The 26,570-nt window shown below is 39.8% G+C and overlaps 1 protein-coding gene across 1 annotated transcript in view; it reads right to left on the bottom strand.

The window, feature by feature from the left end:
• LOC306958547 (SAM and SH3 domain-containing protein 1-like) overlaps window positions 1-26,570 on the bottom strand; it is a gene marked incomplete at both ends in the record, with an annotated part of 517,789 nt that overhangs the window by 70,337 nt on the left and 420,882 nt on the right. Inside the window, one exon of the mRNA XM_079550091.1 lies at window positions 25,955-26,083. Coding sequence (XP_079406217.1) covers window positions 25,955-26,083 — 129 coding nt within the window. The remainder of the gene's footprint in view (window positions 1-25,954; window positions 26,084-26,570) is intronic.

Genomic DNA, 26,570 nt, shown 5'->3' with positions numbered 1-26,570 from the left:
TGTTTGGCCCAATGTTGTGTATTTAAACAGTGTGCACAACTCTGACTCTCTGAAGACCACGGGATTACCTGTATCTCAGTGCTCACAGAAAAGGCTGCATTCTCTATGACACAAAGACAAAAGCCAGCTGGTGCTCAGTAAGCATGTCTGATAATATTAAGTAGTGGATGTCTACACTACAATGACAGAAATCTGTATCTACACAATTACCAATAGAAGTACTCTTGACTTGCTCTTTACATTTAAGGAAAGAATGTGGCTAGAAGCTCTTATGCCACTGACTCTCATCACAGCAGTAAAGAGCTCAACTGAAGACTTCCAATAGGCTATTAACCCTTGCCTCTGTTGGAGGCCCCAGTTCAGCTACTGGCTTCAGATGGTTCTGCTGATGAACACGTGTAACCCCCAAGACATTTGACATTGCTAGTGTGAGGTTTTGCGCAGCAGAGAGCAGAAAATGCAGGCTACAGCATTCAGTGGCAGTCATCCCATCACAGACTGAATCAGGACCTCTTCCAAACAAGAAGCCAACAAACAAACCCAGTGCTACAAGTGTTTGAAAAAACAGCAATGATGACATTGTTAGGTGCTGCTCACATACAAAGTGTTTGGAGCTCATGCAGCTGTTCTTCAGTGATCACCAGCATTCAGACTTGAGGAATCTGCACACACAGTTCCACCGCTGCTTCAGGCAAACCATTCTCATCCACAACTACTTTGAGGGCTCCAGCAAAGCCTAGCTATTTCACTCCTGAAGTAGCACCTACAATGAGTGTCCCAAACTCCCCTCCAGCCCTTCTACAAGTCTGTAGTCATGCCTGACTTCAAGGATGCAGGAACTGGCAAAGCCGGAGCAAGCAAAGCTCAAGTGCAGCAAGGCTTGCACTGCAAGAGCTACCTGCAGCTGCTGCACGGTCAATGACCCACATACACTTTGTTCCAGCACAGCCTGTACAAGCTCTGTGCTCACAGTGCACCTTCTCCTTCATCCTACCCATTCAGTGCCATATTTTACTACTGAAGGAGCATTGCAGTCATGGCAAATCAAGTTATGGCATCAAAAAAACAGACATGCATTGCTTTTCACATTTTTGTATGTTTTGGAATGTCAGTCATCAAGTGAAACAGATCCCTCAGCAACCAGCAAATACTTCTGTTTGGAGGTCCTCTGCTCATTGTGCTGAACAGTGCCTGCCGCAGACAGAACAGCACGAGGGGAGACCATGATCTGCAGCTTGTCTGGATAGCCTGAGTAAAAACAGCCAGCCCAGCAAACACGCCTCACTTGCACTGGCACAGAAGAGGTTCAGCCCTCAACAGGACTGTAAAGCTAGATAATTGGAAGGAGGCCATTTACAACTGCAAATGCAAGAAATGCCTTTGTAACTCTGGAATCCATCTAGAGCACTCATTCTCCACATTAAGCCCTGCTGATTTAATGACAATATAAATGCTGTCTTTTGCTGCCTTCCTGCAGAAACTCCGGAGCTTCATGATGGCTCCCTATCTGCATAACTAAGCCTTCACAATCTCCTCTACACTGAACAGAAACAGACCAAACCTAGAAAATAAAAAACACAAAAGACAAATGGAATACTGCAGGCAATGAAATGACAAAGCACCAGACTAGAAGCAACAAAGGAAATGCGGACAGCTGGAGCATGCAGCAAAAGTAAGGCAAAAGCAGACTGTACATTACAAAGCCCAAGGTAAGAGGAAGTGCTGAGCCAGGCCTCATCAGGGAGACAGGTAAAGCAGATGGAATAAAGGACATCAGCAGAACAATTGAAAACAAATACCGATTGCATAAACCTCTCAAACAGAAAGGCAGTAGCAAACGTACAGATGAAATACAAAGCTCCTAAACATCAAGTATATCAGCCAAGTCCAGAGACACTTGCTCCCCTTAATGGCATTGCACTGTTGAGAGGAACGATACCAATTCAATTGCAACCTAAGAGAAATGGGATTCTAAAGCTTTACACTGTGGAAATGTACTGAAGTCAAATCACTACAGCTAACAATTTGCTACCAAGAATTTGCGTGCTGCTGTGTCATTGCTGGCAAGTGCACTGAGCAGGCGCACTGCGAGCTGCCTGGTTGCACCAGCCAATGCATTTGCTGAGGGAATGAGCGTGCTCTGTCTTGACTCCCCTGCCTACAGGCAAACACAAATCATGCGTGCAAAACCCTGCAACAAATGACCAAACACCTTGCCATTGCAAATGCCTTTGTGTAAGACACTGTGACTCAGTTTGCTGGTAGGCCCTCTAACTAAATCTATTTTACTGAGGTAAGGAAAATCTGAGCAAAGTCAAATTTAAGCTGTATAAACACCTGCAAGAATTTCTAAGTGCCTGGGTTTTTATGCAGCCAAGACCTGCTTGTTTGGGCAGGTGCTACCAGTGCTATGGGAGCGTCCATGGCACAAATTCCTCTGCTCAACCACCTTCACAAGGGAAAGGTGCCCGGGTTTCTGCTTGAATCACAACAGCTACAGAATGGCTTGTCTGAAAAAGCTGCAGTTTTTCTGCTCAGACTCCCCTCAGTGCCAGAGGTCTCTTTCTTCCAGGCTAGGTTCCTGGTAGGGCTTAGTAACAACAGCTGGAGGCAATACTTCAAGGCAAAAGGACTTCTTTAAGAGCTCATGTTGTTTCAGACCCAGTTCTACCACAGACTATCCCTCAGTATTGTTTTCTCTTATTTAAGGTTACTTGAATTCTGTGAATACGTGCCCATCAACAGATACAGAATGGGTCTTATATTACCCAACGTTTTGTTAAAAACAAATCCTTAAGCATGCAGAGAACACTTTACAAGTGCAGTGCAACCACCACTTGACTCTCTGACATAGTGGTTTTAGACAATGCCGTCTCTTCTCATAATTCTAATCACAACAGTGACTCTAATTGCACAGGTTGGCAGCACAGTTCTCTGCTGATCATTCTGACACTGATGCACTGTATTCATGCTGTAAATCAGACAAGTCTCCCTGTAATTTCTGAGAAGATTCCAGTTTCTATTCAGGTGTGTAAACAGTTTTTCCATAAAATATCTGAGAATTGAACAGGCTTTTGCAGTACGTACATAATAAATTCTCTGAGCTACAACAGAAAATGTACTTTAAGGCAGAAGATTTAGAGTATTCTTCATTTCCACATTCATTTAAATAAAAACAGAACAACAACAAGTGTAGCTGAAACTACAAAATAATCTCCTGTATGCTACACTACGCTTTCACAGTTAGCAGCAGGTCCTGCTATAAAAATTAGGTCAAGTATACTACAAGGTGCTTAGAGTGGTACCTCCTTCTATATAACATGGTTTTACTACTTCCACTGGCTTTCAAAGCAACATCAGCATCAAATAATCTCCCTGACCTTCTACTCTGCTATTCATTCACCTTAATCCCAGATACTTCAAATATACATACTTGGAATATAATCTTTCAAAGAAGTTGAGTGGTCAGGAAAAGGTATTCAACCATGTGCCTGTCAACAGTACTCACACGCTTAAATTCTGGCATGTTTTTGCGCACTTTGTGAATGGAGTTCTTATCCCACATATGGAGTACAAGCAGTGAGAATAAAAAGTTAGTAGATAATATTATTTCATATTTTTCAGAATAGAATTGCAGTGTTTGTAGAAACTGTAGCTGTCCATGTTTCACAGTACATCGAGATGCAGTTTCTACACAACTAGCCAAGCCTGTGTTGAACAGACAGATCTTTTTAAATCTGGGTTAAAAAAAAAAAAAAAAAAAAAAGATTAAATCACTCACTGTCCAAGCACGTCTAGAGGCTTGCTGTCAGTCATGAGATTACAGAAAGGAAGAAGTCAACAGGGTGGAACCTGTTCAGTGCTATGATCAAGTCAGGGCTGCAGCAAGGACAGAAAGCTTACCTGAAGCCAGTTTCATTAATCACCATACCTTATAAATACATGCAAATTCTCACCCAGGAACACTTCTCATATATCTGAATTCTGTGAAGGCTTCTATGATCACAAAATTGCAAAGGTGGATGTAACAGAATTTTTCAGATGTGAAGGACACACACTTCTGAAAAGAAGCTTCAAATTCTGATGAAATTGAAATGCCAAAACTAAATTAATTCCCAAGTTGAAGCTATGATTCAAAATACAAAACAAACAAAAACAAACTCAAAATCAATCTCGACTTTTTGCTTAGCTTTTTTCTAAGTATTCAAACTAAATGATGACACTGAACTGGATCCATCACTTCCACTTGTAATCATTGATTTTATCTTTGTGCTTCCCTGTCCTTCACAAGTGTCCATTTCTAGCTTCTTGTAAAAGAATTGTTTGGCAAATGTACATCCCGAAGGAGGCCTATTTTCACATCATATAGTTTGCTGTAACTACAAAATGTCAAAATTTAAGCATGAGTAAGCTGAGAGTACTTATTTGACACGAACTTTATCTTTTCCCTTTTTAAACAATAATTAATTGCCTCTCAACTATCAACTTGAATTACACACTATTAAGTACACAAACTATTAGCCTTTAACATTTACAGCTCTGCTTGCTCACTCCTTCAATACCATTCAGATTTGACTCAGAAACTACTTTTACCAGCCCAATACTGCCTGTTTCAGAAAGCAGTAAATGGATTCTCACAACTTCTGCAGCTGCCCCCACCCTCACGGAGGTCTTGATGTGCCTGCAAAGATTGGAAATGCTGTTACTGTTGTTTAGGTACTAAAATGTGAAGTTATCTCAGCAGATCACTCCCACCCCAGCTGCTTTGTTGGCTTATGCAAGATATATGCTGTAAAAACTGTGCTTCTTGGCCTTTTCCTGTTTGCTACTAAATTAATCTGTTTCCTTTGCACGTCCTTGGCTTCTCTAACACTGGCAACTGCTCATCTTTTATGCCATTCCTTACTATCATTCCAAGTCTGTGTTAGAGGACAAAAAGACATTTTGCAGTTCATTGAAAAAAAAAGAGAAACTTCAGCTGCTCAAAATGAAAAATGTGAGTGATTCATGTGCTTTTGCATCCTGAAATATAGAAACGTGCTTGTAATGATTATTTTCAGTCAACTTGAAAATGATGAAATGTCTTAATTAGCTGTTTGAGAGAGAGAGAGAGACAGAAAATAAGACCAATGACGATTTAAGATATAAGCATGCAAGGCTACTTTAAGCCCATTTCTTTCTTTCCTGCTGCATCCCCACCTCTCCCGCTCTGGATGCTTTGCAAGCTATAAATTTTGATGCATCTTCCCCACCAGGGAAAAGGGAAGTAAAACTCTTCAAAGAGGAAAAAAGTTCCCTCCAGAGCTGTCTTCTGCTTATAATGCATTTTGTACTGCTTCAAGCAATTTGCTTTTTAGAGCTGTTTTTACTGTACAACATCCTACTCTCTGTGGGACCTACTCCTGAGGGATTTTTCCACAGCTACATACTTAGAAAAGTGATTTATGTGAGGATCGTGAAACACATAAGGCACTGCTGTTCCCAAGAAGAGAGAAAACAAAATGAAACCCACTCAACCTTGAAGATCTGCCTCCCACCAAGACAGCAGGTGGGTTCAGGTCTGTTGTACTGCTTTGAACTCTCCGTTTGTACTGCTGAAGAGCAGAACAGCAGCCCCGCAGGCAGAACTGGAGAGAGCAGGGTGCGATGGTCAAGAGAATATGGAGCAAAGCTCAAACGCACAGAAGGCTACTTCAGAAGATAGTGCTCCTCGGGGTGAACAGCTTGAGACAAATGAGCAATGCAGTACTGATGTATCTGCAGATTACATTTGACAATATTCAGACAGCCGCCGCCTTCCAATGGAAGGCAAGGCTCCTCACAAATACTGCTCTTCCTGGACTAAAGTAACTCAATGTGGAACTGAGGGCGGTAGGTCTTCTCAGAGAAACTAAAAGGGAAGAAAAACCTCTTCTTTGTTATTTTCATGTGCTCTGCCTGCAAACTCCCTGAACAAGCCTCTCCAGGATTCAGGAAACTAACTAAAGTGGGATGACTCAGGCTTTCACATCTGAAAAATAAAACGTCGCTATTACCAGTGCCTGTTCTGCCTCATACTGCACAAGCACATTTATAACACAATTTGTAGCACCCCTGCAGTGCTCTCAGACAAAAATGGAGGATAATTTGTTGCAAAGATTAATAGCTTTTCCTCCAGAAGGGAAAAAACACAAAACAAAACAAACGCACACCTACAAAAAACTGACACAACAAACCCAGAATTGAAACTGAAAAAAAAGTTCCCCATTTTACTGTCTGTGAACAGAACTCCTGAATCAGTAACAGAGAAATCTAGAAATTAAAAATACTGTGTTCTTTTTCCAATTTTGCTATTGATTTTCCATATTATCCCAAGAAAGTGTCCCTCTGTATTTGCAGCTGGTGCCTATTAACACATGCAATCCCAACTCAGCTGGCTGTCTGAAGAGGGCCCTGCTACAGTAGGCACTCAGTTGTCCAAAGGAGCCTAGAAAACCATCTCAGATCCTCTAAGAAAGTTACCACAGAACATCCTGACTGTTTGCCACTCAGTTCCAGCAGACAAAACTCTCAACATTCTTACAGGGACGTGTACATGCCTGTGTGAATTTGTAACATAAACAAGGTTGGATTAGACTTGATCACCAAAGACAGAGTGCTTTCTTGTTTAGCAGAAGAAAGCAGAAACAACACAAAAGGTGCAACAACAGACCTTGCGATAGCACATTGGCAAAGGTCACAGCAAACAGATGAAGTCTTGCTGAGTAGGTTAAATGATTCATCCTACCTCACGCTCATTGTAACTGCAGGACTACTGTCAGGTCTTTCATTTATAAGGTAAATAACCATTCTGAAAAAATAAATACAGAGAACGCAAAACAAAACACTGTAACTGCCTTTTTATGACAATCCAATTCCCTGAAAACTCATTCTTCTCAATTTGCCTTCCTTTATTAAAAGCACACATGCCAAGTTGAGATAACATCTCCTACTGTTATAATTTTGATCTACGCAGCAATTCATGGTGTGCTCTATGTCAGCTCTGGTGCAATCTTTGGCTCTGATTCTGCATGGAAACATACAAGCAGTCCTGCACACTTCACAGCAGTCCTGCACACTTCACAGCCTATGAGTATACTCATTAAAAAAATAAAATAAAATAAATACGTGGAATTAACCAACTTAATTTTCCTCCTCACATTTCCCCTGCATTTTGAGAAGAACATTTAGAAACTGTTCTCTGAAAGCAGACTTTGAGGGGAATGTGTCAGCAGTTTGCATTATGCCCCTAATTAAACCAGCATATTCATGCTCTTTATAAATTCCCTCTGTAGCCACAACGTAATTGCTTCTATATGTCAATTTCCATAGTGTACGCAAATGTTTTCATATGCATTATCAGCACTGCCTTGCTGACTGCTGAAGATAAGGCTCTTGTCTAGCAGTGCCAAGGAGACTTAAGCTTCCTCTGCTATGTAACAATGAGCAATGGGAGCCATCCAGAGAGCCTTCTACCCCTCCAGAAAAAGCTCTAACTATACACAAATATAACCATTTCTAGATTACTTTTTTTTAAGGGACAACACTAAGAATATAATTTTTTCTTCTTGTTCTTCTTCCCAAGCTAGCATCCCTTAAACAAAATGTCACAGAATCACAGAATGGCCTGGGTTCAAAACAACCACAATGATCATCTAGTTTTGCCTCCCCTGCCATGGGTAGAGCCACCAACCACCGAACCAGGCTGCCCACAGCCACATCCAGCCTGGATGTCCTTAATTCTTGTTGCAGTTCCTTCAAACACTGTTTTATGTTCCTTCAGGGATTGCTGTTTTCTGCAGTTGGAGAGTCTTTCACATATATCTGAATGTACATCCTCAAATTTTCAACAAGTTCAGAGAATGATTATCACTACAGTCACAAGTCTAACTTAACTTCTTGTAGTTTTTGAGGAGAAAAAAAAAAAGAATCCATATTGGCAAATGAAAATCCAGAAATGGCTTACAGCCAACCACCAAGAAAACACAAACTCAAAGCAACAGAACATCCTGTACACCGAACACCAGGAAGAGCAGCGGGCTGAGTAACTTCTCTGTGCCACTGAAGAGACACCATTTATCATTAGGCAAATCCAGTCACTGTCCCATTTCAGGCTTTGCCACATCCAACCAAGAGAGCAGGCTTTGTCCATGGGTGAGGAATCAAATAAAAAGTCATCCAATATAAACAACTGAGTTCCTATACGTTTCTGTTTAACCTTCTGTAAAAATGGCTATTTTATCATCTGGGTCTGCAAAAATGCATGGATGGAAATCATACATAACAACAATCTGTCAGCATGCACCTTAATACCATGGCACAATGGAATAAATTCCCCACAGTGCTGTAGATACAAAGTCTGTCCTCCTCATGACAGAGCTGTAATACACTATGTGAAAAATGCATTTTCAGAGTAAGATGTTATTATAATGTTGGGAAAAGACAGAAGCAATTATACCTGATGTCCCCTTCCACTTCAAAAATTATTTTCCAAAGACAAATCAAGTGAGCACTGCTGAGGTATCCTTTCCTCAGCAGTTTTTACACCCCCCACTCCTTTTTTTTTTTTTTTCCCTTTTTTTTTTTTTTTTTTTTTGGATGAGGAGATGTATTTTCCACAGGAAACAAACAAAAAAAACCTCATGAAAATAATTTCTACTGTAGTGTATGTAGAATTTTCCCATCATGAGACAAGTTCAGGATATTGTTTTAGAAGCACTAAATCTGAATCAGAATTTTAAACTACAATTCCACTGAACAACAGAATAATGGGAAACAGCTCGTGCAAACAACAATTTTGTTTCACAAAGCAGTTATATAATTCTACATCTGTACCATGTAGTTTTGTATTTGATTTCAGAGTTATCAAGCACAGGAATTGGTTTGTGCACATCAGAGGGAAAATTAAAAATATATTCAATGTAAAAGGTGTTAATATTACATAAAAGTGAGAAAAAACAATAAACACTAATTTTTACAGCTTGGCTCTATTGAAAAGAAGGCTTTATTGCAGTCATGTTACAACCTGAGTTGATCTCTTGATGTCTTTTTTACTATAGCAAATAATAAATAATGTGGTCAGGTTCAAGACCAACTAATTTATTACTAAATTTATGGAAAGCTCCACTACGGAAATCAATAACCAGCAGGTAAAGAAGGCATTGTAAATAAAACAGTTTCCTCATAACACCAGCTGTTATAATACTACAGGTAAATAGGTGACTCTATTTGAGAAGATGGCAAATGCTTTCCCTATGTAGTAAGTATATTCCAAATCAATATACGGAATGTAATTTGAACATGTTACTTAATAGTTTACAGATTACCTCAGTGCTGAGGCAGGTTAGGTTCTGTCCCATCTTTGTGCAAGGTCACATCTAAATGCAGAGGGCTCTCTGGACCTGTTCAATGTCATTCATACTTCCAAGTCTGACTCTTTCCAACAAGTCCACAGTGGAAAGTGCTTTTTGGAAAGACTTGAAAAAATATCTACATCTACTAAGAAGTCTGAAAGAGTGCATAAATGTAGGTACTCAATTAAACATGGCTATTCCAGAAGCTTTGTTTTTGCTAAAACAAAACAAAACGTTATCTATTTATACATATGTATGCATATACGTATTAGATTGATAAATACATGCTTGATCTCTGCTAGCAGATGAAACAAGAAAGGTGCAAAGAGACACTGTTGTCTACTTCTATTACTAAAGAAAAGGGGCTGGAAGGTACTGTCATTATTCATTACACAGACAAAGGTTATTTTCATGTGAGGCTTCTTTCTAGAAAAACAAATATGTCAACACACCAACACTGCCAGGGAAATAACTGATGAAAAAGCAGATTATTCAATGACCTAATTTGGTAACAGAATGCTAGTCTGTGAAGAGAACTGAAGGTTACTGCATTTAAACAGAATTCCTCAGACAAAGAGACCCAGGGTAGGGACCATCTAGATGGCTAAGAGACTGGGAGAAAAGGGCATAGGGATTCAGGCCCTGGACAACCTGATGTAGCTGTGTTGTCCCTGTTCATTGCAGGGGAGTTGAACTAGATGGCCTTCAGAGGTCCCTTCCAATGCTAAGGATTCCATGATTCTATGACTACTATAAATCGTAAACCACACGTGAGACTAAGTGCCATGCTGCTGCATTAAGAACAACTGTTGTACTACCAGTATAAACAAGATAATGGCGTGCAACCAACCCTTTCCGTCCATTCAGCCCTGTGAAAGACTTCAGGTGTAATCATGTTCAGGTTTTGGTACTGCTGTTCAAAAGAAAAAGAAAAAAAAAACCAGCAACAGATCAGAACCTAGAAAAAAAGCAGTGATGGTTATGGATGATTAAAAAACCCACCCCTGGTGCTGGAAAGTAGCACTGTTTAACTTGTGAAGGGGGGGGAAAAAGACAAAATGTTCTTCGTAAGTATAAAAAGTTGCTGTAAAGACAACAAAAGTTAGAGTGAGATCTCTGTGAGATAGCAGTAAAAATACTCAGTGCTAAGGACTGCACACCCTAGAATAATTTGCCTAGGGACACTGCGAAATTAACACATTCGAATAGATTTAAGAACAGGCCAGACCAACATCTGTCAGGAATAATAAGCATTACTGAGTGTGTCTTGAGGCAAAGGATGCACCTGGTAATTTTTTAAAACTTTAAGATGAAGCTAAGGTGAATTTCATGTCATATGACATTATAAAATACAGAGACTGAGGCAGCAGATTATGTTTGGTAGCCCATCCTCAACCGCAACAACAAACACAGACCTTGCTTTAATTGTGTTTCACTCTTGGTTTATCCATTTCACACACACTTACAAAGAGAACTTCTACTCCTCCATTTGCAGTAAGAGACACTGTTATCTAAGAGCAGGCATTTGCAACTTTAATCTGGTGTGGCTGAGATATAGACAGCTTATGGCAATGTCTGATTCAAAACTAAAAGAAGGGAAGCTACACATAGTAGCTTAACATTCCATTTATTTTGTTTTAAGGGACATCTTACTTGTGCACCAGCAATGCATCTGTCTTCAAGGACGTGCTTTACATAAGACTTCTGAGCTTTTAGAATCCTTCTATTGCTATTTTGCAGAACTAGCATTACTGCTCTCACAAAGCTCCTGCTTTTCATGAGATACTTGAGGAGGGAACAAGGAGAAGGATAAGGAACACAGAAAGGTAGAAGAAAAGTATGGTACATGAGGCACTCCAAGAAAGGAGAAAGTGAAGCATGTGGGATGAGGTGAATGGAGAAAAGGTGCTGAAAGGACTCTTCTACTCTGAGTACTGATGAAAGAAAGGGTTGTGAAGCTTTGAAAACATGCACAGAATCACAGAACTATAGAATAGTTTTTGTTGGAAGAGACATTAAACCCCACTGTGTATTAACTCCCCTGCTGTGGGGTAGAGATTAGGTAGAGATGCCCAGGACCCACCCAACCTAGCCTTGAACACCTTCACAGAGGGGGTATCCACAGCCTCTCTGGGCAGCCTATGCCACTGCCTCACAGTGCAGAAGGTGAAGTGCAGTGAAGAAGCACGGGTGGAGTAAAATCAGAGAGGTGGAAAGGCATAGGCTGAGTTGCTAAGGGAAGGGATCAAAGAGGAATGGGCTGGGAACTTAGAATAGCCTTGAGAGAACCGATGGCAAAAAAGGAGAGTTATTCTGAGCAAAAGATGGGGTCTTCTCTCCTAGTTTTGAGTCTCCTATAGCAAGGCAATACAGAGGCACTATCTGAATTACTAAGGGGTGCATATGTAATAATTGGGGAGTAACTAAGCTTCCTAACGTATTTTATCCTACATCCCCCTGGGAAAGAGGCTGACAAATCTAGTGCTGGTAATGAAAGCCTTTCATCTGCCATTTATCAGCTGTGTAACACAGTGGAAATAGGAGTCTTAAAATAAGTAGAACAATATAAATTTGTATCATGTTACTCGTTCACAACATCCCCCATTTTGAGTATCTCGTTCATCGTAACTGCATTCAAGCCAACGTGAAACTCCTGGTAATAAAAGGTGAAAAAAGATTTACAGGCTTAGGTTTCAAGAAACTTTTTTTCACGAAATTTTTTTCTTTAGATTTCTACATTCTTACTCAGAAGGCTTTAGCATGTTCTGAAGGTAATGAACCAGATGCCAGTCCTGCCAGCCTTGCTCAGCCCTTAAATGAGCAACACCAGCTACGGTCTCCAGCATAAGCAGCTGTCAATCATGCTAAGTCATTTCAGCCATGATAAAAAAAAAATTAACTTTCTTAGTATTACACGTAAGATGATTTTTTTCACACCTTCACTGTAGCCACCAAACTTTACCAAAGCTGGTAATACAAACAGTGAGTAGGTTCCCTAAAACTTCTAGTAGGCCACTTTTAATAAAGAGAGTAACAAAAACATGTGAAAACCTTATGAGGTCAAGTTTGTCAATTGTTGTCAAGAAACCCCAATTTGATCTTCCATTCCTCTGTTCAGGTGATTTGAAGACCAATTTATGTAAGACATCCTTGTAGCTTTACAACCTTCTTCGGTGTTTCCATTAGCTCTTAACTGAAATGTACCATTTACCTCAGCTTAAAGAGGTGAGCCAAGACATCTCATCTTGCATCATTCCATCTAGAGTATGAACAATCCAAGATTCTATGAGCTCAGGGGTGAGAACTTCAATGTTACAAATGCTACATTATCTAAAGCATTGCAAAAACAGAATATATGCTCATATAGAAAAAGAATTATGTGAACATTATTACCAAACTCTCTAGGTTTTACTCATTGCACAAGCTTTTTCTCCCTGCAAGTGAATGAAGCCAGTAATTTTCAAGGTGTCCCTCAGGCAACAAAGACCAACGAGGATGAATTGCATTAGCATTAAGAAACAGAATAGCCCTGTCTTGTATAAGATTAAATTCAGAGGTTTTTTTTTTTTTTTTTTTTTTTAAGATGGAAATTGTTAGGCCCCAGGTTCTAGGAAACTGCTGTAATTTCATATAGAAAATACTACACTATTTTCAAGTCTGCTAAAAGGTGAAAAAGGACAGCGGTCATAAAACGGTAAAGGGAAAAGGGGTGTTAAAAAAAAGAATTACAAACATCCTAGAGATCACGACAAAAAAATTAAAGAACATTAACCTTTGAGTGGGAATCTATAAGCTTATATGTAGAGAGTTTGAAAAATTCTGTAATCATCTCTAATGAAAGTTTTCACACTTGAAAGAGAATTCAAGAGCTACTGCTGTGCAACTAGAAATATCCTTTTAAAGGTATTATCTACAACTACCTTGACGATAATGATAAAGCATTATTCAGTGCTAAAAGTACCCTGAGACTCATCAGAGAAGTGTTAAAGAAGCTATTTATGTCAAAGGCCAAAAGGAAACATTTAACTTGCTCTAAGCCAAATTATTTAGAAAGTGAATTGAGATGTCTTACCCTAACTGCATTCCTCTTCCTGTCAAAAAAAGGCCACTACTAAATAATTCTCATGATAGAAATCTGAGTAATTTCAGGTAGAAGAATCTCAATGTCATCACTACGAAGTAGAGAAGATCAATTGTGTTTGCACTATTTAGAGACAACAATAAGTGTTTCCTGTTCCATTTAGCATAAACATAAAGGAAAGCACAAAGGGTGTTTCCTACTATACTTCACTGTTTCCCATGAAAGCGACTTTTGGCAAAAGCCCATCTCCTTACACTTCATTATGGACCTCAGATTTTCAGTATCACCCATTCAGCTAAAATGCCTTCCTGCTTTCTTTTGCATTGGCTGCCTGACTTATGGTCAGGAAAACATTTATATTCTTGTAATTTTTAAGAGCAGAAGATACCCTACAGATGTATACGCTCTGCCACTGTTCCAAATGAGGCTATTGTGCAGTAAATACATTTTGTATTCCAGGAAATTATGTTTTTATAAAAAACTCCTGCAGTTTAATCTTAAAAGAATAAAGACAGATTCTTCTTTTTTTGTGAAGCTGGACTAAGTAGAGCTAACCTCAACTTTTGTCTTCTAAGAACTTTCAAGTGTATAAAAATCTGTGAAGAAGCAGTTCAAACTTCGCACACCTCTACTTTCAAACTCATTCATTTCTCTCTTCTCATTCACTTCAGAGCCAGCAAATTTCAGAGCAACTAAGCATAGAAGGAATTGGAGCCTTGAATGTGGCTCACAGACAGCCTCTGCTGCAGCGCTTGTAAGGGAAAGGTCAGAACTTTTATTCAAAACCTCCATGTTATACTGTTACAGCATCCTAATCAACATAGCTAGTACATCTCTCATATAAGTAAAAATAGCACAAGGCTTTGTGGCACTTTTTCTCTTGCAGCCATGTGATTTACCTCCTTTTCTTTATCTTATCCCAATTTTCTAGTGACCATTAAATCTTTTACCATTTCACTTTTCAACCTTGTAATAAAACAGTGACCAAATTCTCATCTTTCTTCTTCTTTCTCCTGACAAATTCAGAGAGAGGTCCAGTTCCTGGGTCACCTGCTCCAGACTCGCCTGGATTCCTTACTATACTCTCCCATGCCCCAAAGCTGAGGCTCCTTCTTTCAGCACACATAATCTCAGGCCATACCTGAACAGTCAGTGTATTCCAACAAACCCTGTGACAGCAGCAAATCACCAAGAGGAAGCTTCAAGGAGTATATTCAATTGCCAATATCTACCTTCATCTTTCTTTCCTTCCAACCTCCCTTTTACCCTTTGGACTAAAACTTCAGTGAGAAAAACTCATGGCTACTTCATTCTTGTAACAACTCTTTACCTTATCTAAACTCACACACATTGAACTATTTTTCTTTTCCTACACGTTTTCAACAGCATTTTCCATGTTTTCCATTTCCATTGTATAAAAATTTTTTTGAAGAATATTAACATTAGAATTTAATGGCAAATTAGGATAGCTGCTAAAAGACACATGTAGGCTACAAGAGCAAAGGTGTAAATTAACAGCTATCACCTGCTCTTCAAAAGCCAGAACAAAATTAACTCAGTATTGCTGAACATCTCAGTTCAGTGGAGTTAAAAGTATTACGTCCCCTAAATATGCTCATCCAGTCAAGCAGAAAGGTAAGTTCTAGTCTTGCTGTTAACTTGGATGGCTGTTCATAAACAAAGAGATCAAGGGAGATAATATGCCTGTAATCATCTCCCTTACAAACAGAGTTATCCAAACTAGTTATGGAGTTAAAAATAGCAGTGAAGAAAAATAAACTTGAATTTTGCTAGAGGGTCAGCAAGCTTGGCTCCTTTATACAGTATCATTCTGAAGTGATGCACTGAAAATACACACATTAAAAAAGGAGCCAAAACCCATTGGTCTGAGATGCACATTCCTACTCCACTCCTGATGAAACTGTTCAGCCTTGTTTAAAGAACTTACATTTTTTAAACTGCAAAGGAAAATATAAAATAAGATTTACTAGTCTTGTGGAAGAGATGCTGAAGATAAGACACTGGTATTCCCATTGCTGCTCTGGGAATTGCTTATATATGTGAATTGTGTTGATCAACAGATAAGATACAGAAAACTATGGAATATTAAAAGCACTCCGAGATAAGAGATCAGAATTCAGGTTTCCTCAGGCAAAGAAAAGAACTGAACTTTGGTTTTCTACACCTCTGCTTCAAACCATCGCTTCCTACTACTTTGCAAACCATGCCCCTTGTTTCTCATACTTTCCCACAGGTGTTCAAAATGAAATATCTAATTTGGTTCTGACTGAAACAGCATGTTTTCCAGCTAACTGATGTTCCAGTGAAACCAATGCATTTTTGAGAAAATGTAAATCCACTCTACAGAGAAGTAACACAGCTCTCTACTTCTGCATGTCAGCATGATCCCTTCCATGTATCGGACAACTATTTAAGTAGAGGAAGAATGGCAGATGTAATAGACGGCTGATAGTGAGCTACTGACTAACAGAGCTAGATTCTTCTATAACTCAAAGACAAAAATAATGATGTTATCTGAAAGGTGCTAGATCTGAAATACTAGAATGATCTTGCATAATCTTAAGAAATGTCTGACTTCAAAGAAATAAGAAGCATGTGATAGACTGGACTTCAGGCTTGAGCTGCAGGTCATTCAGATGGTTCATCACTCACTGACCATATACTAATTAATTACCTAGCTTTTGTGACCAATATTTTTTTTTTTTTACAGCTACTCTATTAGATGGTTAGATGCCATTTCTTGTAAAGCTGTTCTGAATTAACTATAAATTTTGTTGAAAACTTAATAATAATTACAAAGGTAAATCTTCATCAGCAACGGAATCTCGGGGAAGAGAGGCCTAAACAGAATTAGTAGTACTCAAGTTACCAATCTCAAAGGACACAACAAAAGCTAGTTAATGTTTTTAAAGTGCTATGAAGTTGGAAAATGCTATATTCAGTAGATAGAGAAGTATTTTGTGAGCTTTTGTGTAGGCTAGCAACTGAAAGTTCTAATTACAATTTGTGTTGTTCAGCACACAAATGGAATGGTGATCAAATTCCTTCTTCCATCTCATTGGCATGACTTCCAGCAACTCCCTCATACTGTTTAACTTCAAAAGCTGTTTTTTCTGTCAAAATGGATTTGAACTGTGGCTTAATATTTGCTTCGATACCAGAACAAGGAGATACCTTAACACCTCCAGAGGTGTCCCAAGACAGAAAAGCTGACTGAAGACTGAAATGTGTCACTTGAGTTGAAGGGGAGATGGACCTCTTTCAAATACTGTGTAATTTAAAAACCTAGATTTTCTTGAAGGAAAATTCCAAATTTTTTTTTTTTCTTTTTTTTCTTTTGCTAGCTTTTTTACCTGCTTAATTAATCTTGGTGGCATGAAAAGCTTGTCTTGTTTTTCCAGCTGTATCCACTGTTTTCATAAGTCATTTTTCCTGCAAACACTGCTTTCTGCACATCCTTCAGCAAACCTGGTTACACAACTATATTGCCATTTTTTTCACATGGAGGCTAAACCTAATGACTACAACCATCGTCTCATCAGGAACTCCAACAGGAACAGGCAAGACACACAAATGTAAATGAAAAGTATATCTGATCTAGTGGGTGGCAACCCTGCCCATCACTGGGGGTTTGGAACTAGATGATCTTCAAGGTTCCTTCCAATCCAAGCTACTCTGTGATTCCTCTCTATGAAAATTACCACCATGTGTCTCATAAGGATCTTATGCAATTTAAATTCTATTAGTAATTTCAAGTTTGTCTTCTTTAATTAGTTTCTAATCCATGACTGAAACAGCAATGAAAGAAATTCATCCTTCTGAAAAGGTACTGAAAATGAATCCTGTTTCAAGATATTAACCATTCATTTTCAAACGAATATCAAAACAATATTATTACTCACAATTACTAGTGAGTGGCTATTATACAATTTGCTTGAACACCCAAAAATGACCTAAGATTCAAGGAAAATCTGATACAGAAATCCCAGATTACATTGTTTCCTTATGCAAGCTACAGCTGCAATCTAAACAGTGGGGGAAAACTTATAAATAAAGAGGGATATGGCAAACAGGAGTCAGGAAGAGGGGCTTCCATCTTAAACTCATCTTTTTGTTATTTTGTGGAAAACAGACTGATCAATCACCAAATCACATATCTTCAAAATGCTTGCGTTCTCCTTCAAACACAAAATTCACAGACTGTCTGTCTTGTTTGAAATGGAACATTTCTCTCTGTGCTTCAGGCTATGCTGCTGAAACAGGAAACCCTGCACAACACTGAAAAAAGATAAAGCATAGGGAGATCAAAAGGAGAACTGTGCAGCAGCAGAATCTACATCATGAAGATCAGGGCCAGACTGGCAAAAAAAAAAAAAAGAAACCAAATCTTTTGAGTTTGCAGATGGAAGTCTGCTTTGCTCTGGGCATCTTTGCTGGCAGTGTCCTTCTGCTGCAAAGAAACAGACTTTCCAAAGTACATCCAGATGTGTGCAAATACTCATAATGTGTTTCTCATTCCCCCTGGAACACAATCTTGATTTATTCCTGATTTTGATTTGCCTGTTTTCCCTGATAACGTGTAAGTCTGTTATGGCTTTTACAAGTGTAATTTTTTTGATACCTCACTAACTTCAAGACTTCTGTTTTGAGCAATATCCTTCATTATTCCTTGATGACCAGTAGTGCTATTCCTCTACCCAAAGATGCAGGAGAAGTGGAAATTGGCACAGCAATACTGTGACATCTGAAGCTGCTGTCTTCAACAGCTATCCTCAGCATATATAGATGGACTGGTTGGAGGACAGAAGGAAGGACCATAGAAACTGCCTGGGGAGCCAGAACTGAACTACACAAAGACAAATAAGAGTAAACCATATATATTTCTATTTTCCAGGCTAATTTTTCTGTTGGTTTAGTTGCTATCACGTTACCAGAATGCCTTTTCTGACACAGTACCAACATTTTCCCCAGAAGTCTCTATTTAATCCAACAGAACTATCAAAACAGGTACCTAAGGTTTGAACAAAGGACTAAAAAAGTCTTAAGAGATGAACTATCCCACGTGTATCTTACATCAGTGTTGTCTGCCATTTTATTTCTGTCTGCCCTTATCTTCACATAAGTCACACCAGAGTTTATTTTAGCTATCAGCACTGTCCTAAGATTTGCTAAAACACAAGAAGCAGCTGCTTTCTAAACAAACTCGAGATTGCCTGGAAAATCTAGAAAAGCTGTTAAGTGTGTTCGTAACATCCTGCATCCTCACTCCCCAAAACTCAATGGCTTGCCAATACACATCACTGCCTTCTTCCAGTAATATCACTCAGGTGGTTTGGAATTCTAGCAACACATGAAGACTTGAGCATCTTCTTGTAATTTAATTTGCTCTCTTTCCTTTTTTTAATGAGTTTAACCTTTGTAGTGAAATCTACCTAATGAGCCAGATACCATGACTCTCCACACTTCCATTTTTGTGGTTCTTTCTTAAATTTAGAAGGGAGAAAAGAAAAACAAAATACTCGAAGGCAGCTGATGTTAGTCAAGCGATTCCCTTCACTTCACCTCCCCCTCCCCCCCAAGTCCTCAGGCTCCAATGAGATTAAATCACCAAGTTAATACAAATCTTGTCTGTCAGCTCCAGCTGATATGCGATGTGTTTAGCATAAAAGAGAAGCACAGTTAGATGTTCAACTGATCTTAAATTCAAAGTAAAAGTCCTGCTAAATGCAGAGGGAGAAGACAGATACTACAGATGATGCAGTGAGATTGAGAATGAGTGGAAAAGCATTTATAACACTAAAGGAGAATTTCTCCCCTCCAAAGTTACCAGTTAGAGTACTCAAAGCAAGTTACTTCTTCTACTTATAACACAGTGTTGTTTTTTTTTTTAAATAACTATTATCAGTTCAGAAAGAAAGAATAACTTTGACAAGCTGTTCAACATTGACACTTGCACTGACATCGCAAAAAATACAAACATTCGGAAGATCAGAAGTGCTGAAGATCCTGCTCCAAAAAGCGAAGGGTCCTCTGCATGCACTGAAGATAAAGGTGACTGAAAGCACCATAACTGCACAATCTGCTGGGTCTCCAGCCTCTACACTTTGGCTATGGACAGACAGATTTTGCTAAGAGATTATTCATAAAAGAGCTTCCAACAGAAGCAGTGGTGGGACTGCAGGAGATCATTAGCTTACATACCAGAGACTTTCTTTTTTTCTTTTTTTTTCTTTTTTTTTTTTTTTTTTACTAAGTTTGAGAGTACTAAGTAGACAACAGACTGCTGAGAACTGCATTCACTTTGCTGTGTATGGAACAAGCCTCGCTTTATTTTCATGCTTAATGCCAACTCTGCATTTAAATGCCTTTGCTGTCCTGATGTGTGATACATGAGACACTAAAAATAGCCTGTCTGTTCCAGAATTTCCACTGTGTCTACCTTTGAAAAGTTCCATTTACAATGAAAAAAATGATAGATTTAACTTATATAGATAAACTCTAAAATACTGAGACTGAGACCGCAAACACAGTAAATCTCTAGTATGTATTTCCTACAAATGTAAACCTTCTTTATGCACCTCATATTTAAGAAAAAAGAAGTCCTATTTCAACCTATACTGGAGGAAAAAATGCTTAGAAGCACACATCTTTTACTACTACTTTTTCTTTCATGTATCTAACTGATAAGGTCTGGAAACTCTCCAAAATTTAAGAAGTCATCTGTGTGCTCTCCAATTCTCTTTTTGTGCTGTAGTTACCTTTCTAATCCAACTCAGATGTTGTTTATATTTTGGAGGGCGTCATGCAGCCAGCAAGACAAAACAAAACAGTGGGATTCTGCTCCAGCAAGATAGAGGTGTCCTCTTAGCACAAAGGTAAAAGCACACAACATTGCATTTGCGAAGCAGAGCTGATAATTTCATGGCAGGGAATAAACAGACTATTTCAGTCTTGGAGATTTTAATGTATGTAAGGCACAAAGAATAGAGGAAGTGGTAAGAGCCAGCTCTAGTGCAGGCACAGGCAGATTTCACAAGGATATTCATTAACTCCAACTTAACTGGCCAGCTCCCACAGAGATTTCTTAAATGCACATCAATCAATGATTGCAACAGCACTGGGTACTTTAGTCTGCTTCAGTGAAGGTTGGCTGAGTTTCTCCAGTGGTCTTGCCATACCGCCAACCAGCAACATAGTATCAAGCAACAACGCCTCTAAAAAGCCTGAAGATTAATTACTCTGTCACTCTAACTACTAATTAATCTGTTTGTGCTGCTGTCCCTCTACTCTGCCATGCTAGACATTTATACGATGATATTATCTACACTGTCAACCCTATTTGTCATCAAACAACTGGCTGCTGAGCACCTTCCAAAAATCAAGTGCAGCAAAGCATGAGGGCTACACACACGTGTGGGCAGCAAGGCAGGAATTGTACATTGGTTTTATGCTCATTTCTATTTCCTGATAGTGCATCAGCATATACGCAGGTTCATAAAGCCAGGTTTTATAGCCTACCAAAGGCTATTTCTCAGTTACAGATACTGTACCTTATCACCATGTAGACAGAGAAATATTCTGAACATTTCCCTTTCTGTGCAAGGCAATGAACTAAATTTATGCAGAGGAGAAAAAAAAAAAAAAAAAAGAGGTAAACTGTGTGTCTTGTCACTTCACAATGACATTCATTTCGAATTTATGTAATTTACAAGTCAAAAGATAAGTGCAACTCCCCAGTGCCACAGCCATAGCTGTCAGAATCCATCAGGAAGCCTCGGGCTGCTCTTTGACTTCGGGATCACCAGTGACAGTGCAGGCCTTGGCAGCAGCAGTTAGCTGGCCGCTGTCAGTGATGGATGAGACAACAGAATGCAGTTTGCTCTTTCACAGCTACATCAATGCGTCCTGCCCTGCTGACGGGCAGGGCAAACCTGGTTTTGACAGCGACCGAAGCAGATATGATCCCAAAGATACAAAGGAAGCAGAGATGAGCAGTAACAAGGTGTCATCCTCATGGAGTCACTTTTCTGGCCATAACTGCATTTCAGCAGATGTCCAGCTAAATATCCATTATGGCCCTGAAAATTTGCTCTATCTACTCTGACCGCAGCCAAAAAAACACATGGTGCACAGGAATAGGCCAAATGCTAGGAAATGTGGGCAACTCCCATGCTGTTCACAAACATTTACGTCCAAACCCAAGCACATTCTCCATTACAAAAACAGAGGCAAAATTCCAAAGTGCAAAAAGCACCTATTTTGGTTAGGGGCAACTAACAATCCCTGACTGCACTGCCATTTGGAAAAATAATCTGTGTTTAGCTCCATCTGCAGCTACTGTTATACGGAATGATATGCTGCTCTCCCAAACAATTTCACCAAGTGATTTTTCTTTTTTAATTCAACACGAGAGCAGGATATCCAGACAGAAATGGCCATGCTCTGATAGGGAAGGTTGGAGAGCTGATTAGAAAATACAATACACAATGAAGATATCAACACTTACTCTCAAACAGCTAAAATTGTTTTCAAAGTATACAGAAGCAGCAATAAGCAGTTCGTATTTCATATTTCTGTCCTTTCAGAGAACAAGCTACAAAGGGCACTCTGGGTGAGCCAGTACTGAATGCCTGTCCCTGGTAAGATGCTGCCAGCTCAGGCACTTCTTTGTTACTGCTCTGCTCCTTCGGATGCAGCCTCACTGGGCACTTTTGCACCACGTTCAGCCCCTTGGTGATCCACTCCTCTTCATTCCTGGAGAATTCAGCAAACCTAACTGTGGTCTCCAGCGTTTATCACTTACCCCGCTTTAAAACCTAAAGGTGTGTACCAATACCTACATAATTTTTTTACACAGAGCATCTGTAGCATTGAGAGCTGTGAACAGAGATTCCTGTTCCCTGGTTCCTCACCTCAGTGCAAGGCTTAGGCTTACTCTATGGCACACCTTCTCACAATTCAGAAGCCTTCACTCTGGCAGAACCCTGGGAATCAGCACTAGTGCTGCATGTGCATCAGCTTTTCTTTGCAGTAGCACTTGGATAAAGAGAAGGAGAAGACCACTAGTGGGGGAAAAAGGCTCTGGCATGTCCTCACTGCAGAGAAGAGGCTACAGAGCTAGGCATGGTCCCTCCTCATCCCTGCGAGGAAGGCAGTGAATAGCAGACCAATAATATCAGTGCACCATCATTTTCTAACTGCATATATTTGCTGCTGGGATAAGCTGTGTGAACCTGGTATTTCTCCCAACTTTATTCACAATTCCAAACCCCTACAAATACACTACCTTTCCTCAAGCTGCACAGAGAGGAAAGATACCACAATAAATGAGCCATCTGTTCTGTCTTCACATTACTACTTTAGAGGACACTTCAGCAGCTCTTCTGTTTAAACCAGTCCCTCACTCTAAAGCAGATTATAAGTAGGTATATTATTCTATCACAGTGAAAATACATGCCAGCCAACACGTCCATCCTCTACTCCCACTGTACCTATTGAGTCACACCTGACTACCTATTGGCGACAGCAAGCTTCAGCTGCAGTCAGTGCTGTTTGGATGCTGTTGTTGAAGTGATATCTATATATTATCTATATAGTAGATATATAGATTCTATAGATTCTATAGTTCTATATAGAAGTGATATCATATAATATCTATGATATCATCTGTTACCAGCACAATGGCTATCTGATGTCTGGATTATGCTGGTGATGGATGTAGAAAAAACTGAGCACTAATTTAAGTCTGAGAGAAGATATTGCAACTGAAAATTAAAAGTTCAAAAGTCATCACTGGTCTACTACAGTGAGCAAGCTGAATATGGGAGCCACTAAAGAGGAGTCTGCAGAATGTCTTTTCCAAGAGCCATTTTCTCTGACTATACTTTCTCTGGAACAGAATGTGCTAGTGAATCACTCACTGGTCTGTCTTGGGTTAGCTTGCATCTATTTAAACCAGCATGAAGCTCTGCACCTTTGATGTGAGTTAATTAAGCTCAGATGGCTTTCCCCAGACTGGCTTCAGCAGCTTTGGAAGAGAAGGCGGCCAAATCAGGCCCATCTGTCCAAATGGAAGGGAATCCTTTCCTGCCACAAAGAATGCCTCATTACTCACATACCTCATTACAGGACAGGAGCTTCTTTCCAAGAGCCCAAGTGCCAAGAGAGGGAGCTTCACGGCTGGCAACAGCTACCTAACATACCAGGTATGTGAAGGCTTGCACACGAACAACAGTTCTCTGCTGCCAACTGCTACACACAGAAGGGTCCATCTACAAAGGGATTTCCTGCAATCATCTTTTGTTTAACAGTTGGATCTTCTTGGTAAGAAAAGATTTGTAAAAGACACTTGATTTCCTTCCTCCTATTTTAAAAAGAAGAATAATCTATCCAACTGGAGTGGGGCTGAGCTGACTCTCTGCACTGACCCTGCAGCCAGTTTGTATAACTGTAGTCAGTATGAGTTCTGGTAGCCCCTCAGCTGTCAAATTAGAATCCCAAGAAGACAGAAAGTATCCTCAAAGTAAACTACATCATCAGATACAGCTGCTAGAGAATGGGAGGAAAATGTTCCCTGGATCAGGGAATCTATCAGGATCTGGGGAAATAAAGGCAGAAAACACAATTATGCATCTTCAGTTCCCATATTCCTCTTGAAGGATTTGATCCCATAGAAGAACTGCAGAAGTTTGATCAGATGCAAGACTGGCTCTGCTGCAGCACTGTGCATCACTAGAGATACTAATCATACCATATTTTCCCAAACAAACAAGATGGGATATGAGATTTACAACTTGAGATGTTCAAGTAAGAAGTACTGCAATAAATGACAGCATACAAAGCTATTCCTTATAAAAATCATTTCATAACAGAAACACTGCATTGTTTCAAAGCAAAACTACTAGGAACAACTACATAATCAGGTTCACAATTTACAGGCTCTGCAATAACTAGAAAATTCAGCTCTGAGTTTCTGCATGTGATATGTAAAAATTACCAACACAGAAAAACCAGGTATGGTATAGCGAATTCCTTCAGTAACATGCTTAGAATCAGGCAAGTTTTTCTAGAAAAAATATCTACTAAACTGTAAGTGAAATGTACCATACAGTTGGGAAGCATAAACTTAACACAGAAGACCAAACAGGCCTAAAATCTCTTTTCTCTCTGTTACAGAAGATTTTCATGAACATCACAAAAACTAATGAAAAGGTTTAAGATGAAAGAAGCACAATTATCAGTAACACACATGCACAATACAGACATGCACATACATCCTAAGCAGTGATAATCATTTATAAATGTAACAGAACATTACGGAAATGGAAATTATCAAAAAGCGAGAACCACGTTTTTGTGACACGCTTCCTGAAAAGGTTCCTTCATAAAGCTAACAAAAATGAGTTATGGAGATGTCCCAATAAAAGATTAGTTTCAGAGAAAGTGGGACTCCCCAGAGAATCTTTGCCACTGCATGGGTAAAAAACAGCAGGTTAGGCTTTAAGGATAATGTAATGGAGAGCATGCTGTAACTGAAGGCCAGTTATAAGCAGAGCACGGCAGGGTCTAACCTGGGGCCTTTTGCATTGAAAACCTGAAGAGGAAACAGATGGCACCATCATCAAGGTTGTAGATGATGCCATCCTTGAGCTACAGTCAATACACTTAAGGGCAAAGTAACCTGACAGGAACCTCATGAAACTCAACACGGACAACTGCAGTGTCCTGCTCCTGAGGAGGAGTAGGTCCACACACCAACACTGACTGGGGACTGACTGTTTGGGACAGACTGTTCCACAGAAATTGGACAGAGAGTCTTGCAGAACAGCACAAACAGCAGTGCAGCCAGAAGATGGAAGACATTCTTCACTTTTACTTGGCAGCTGTCAGGTCGTGCTTGGAACACCACCTTCAGGTGTGACAGAAAGAAATCAAAGAACTGTCAAAGTAATTGAATGATCTCAGAGCAGGGTCACTGTTTTCAGGGGTTTGAACCCTTGCCCTGCAATTAGATGCTAAGAGATCTGGGAGATTGAGCTTGGAAAAAAAAAAAAAAAAAAAAAAAAAAAAGACAGCTTTGAGGAGACCAACCTATAGCCCACTGGTAGCTATGGAGAGGCTATCAGAAAGGTGGAGTCCAGTTCTTCACAGTGGCATATGGAACAACAATGTGAGACAACAGGCATAAAAAGATACGGGAGGGTATTTAACAGAATATCGGGGGGAAAAAAGGTTCATTATAAAGACAGCGAAGAAGTGGAACAGAATGCCCAGAGAGGAAAAAAAAAAAAAAAATTAAAAAGCAGTTAATTTCCAAGTGTTAAATTGAGGCTGCTGAAGCATTTGTGTGTGCAAGTGCAATCACATACAGTTCTTTCCCTGCATGGGAAAGTAACTTTCAAATCATCGAACTGAAAACTGGTGATTCTTTTAGGTCACGAATGGCAACCATTGTTAATAAAGTCCCAAGCTCTCTACATACCACATCAAGGTCTTGGGAAACCCTCCGTTTGCGCAGCTCTTCCATCCTCTCACACACATCCGTGAAGCAGGTGTTGTAGTAGTCTGCATACTGCTGTGCCAGGTCATCAATGTTTCCCAGCGACCCATCCTGCGGTGGAGACAAAGGGAAAAAATGAGAGATTAATCAACTTAAAAATCAGGTTTAAATGTGACAGCACAACCCCTGCAGTACGGGCAGCACACAGCTCACAGGTCATCCTTTCAATGAGTTGTGGTGTCACAGCAGCCCCTTGGGAGCACATGGGTCCCTGCTAATTCCTGCACAGTCAGAACAGCAGGGACAGCAGTGCACAGCACTATCCCTGGGCACAATCTGCTTCGGTGCGCTCCCACCCACAGACAGCCATATTCCATCTGGTTCTCCAACCAGCTGCCTGCTCACTTCATTGCCAGTCATTACATATGTTCCACCAACCTTATTTACTGGGAGTAGCCCTGCCTTCCTTGACAATCATTAACAGCAATTTCAAACACTAAAACTTCTTGCTTATAAGCCGTCAGCCAGACTGCAAACAGTTCCAGCCAAATGACTTGAACAGGAGAGTTTACACCACTCACAGAGACACTCTGCCAAC

Source organism: Tetrao urogallus (genome assembly GCF_951394365.1).
Source record: "Tetrao urogallus genome assembly, chromosome: 2".
Taxonomy (NCBI): Eukaryota; Metazoa; Chordata; class Aves; order Galliformes; family Phasianidae; genus Tetrao; species Tetrao urogallus.
Note: the sequence above shows the minus strand (reverse complement) of the source record. Positions and strands in the feature narration are given on the sequence as shown.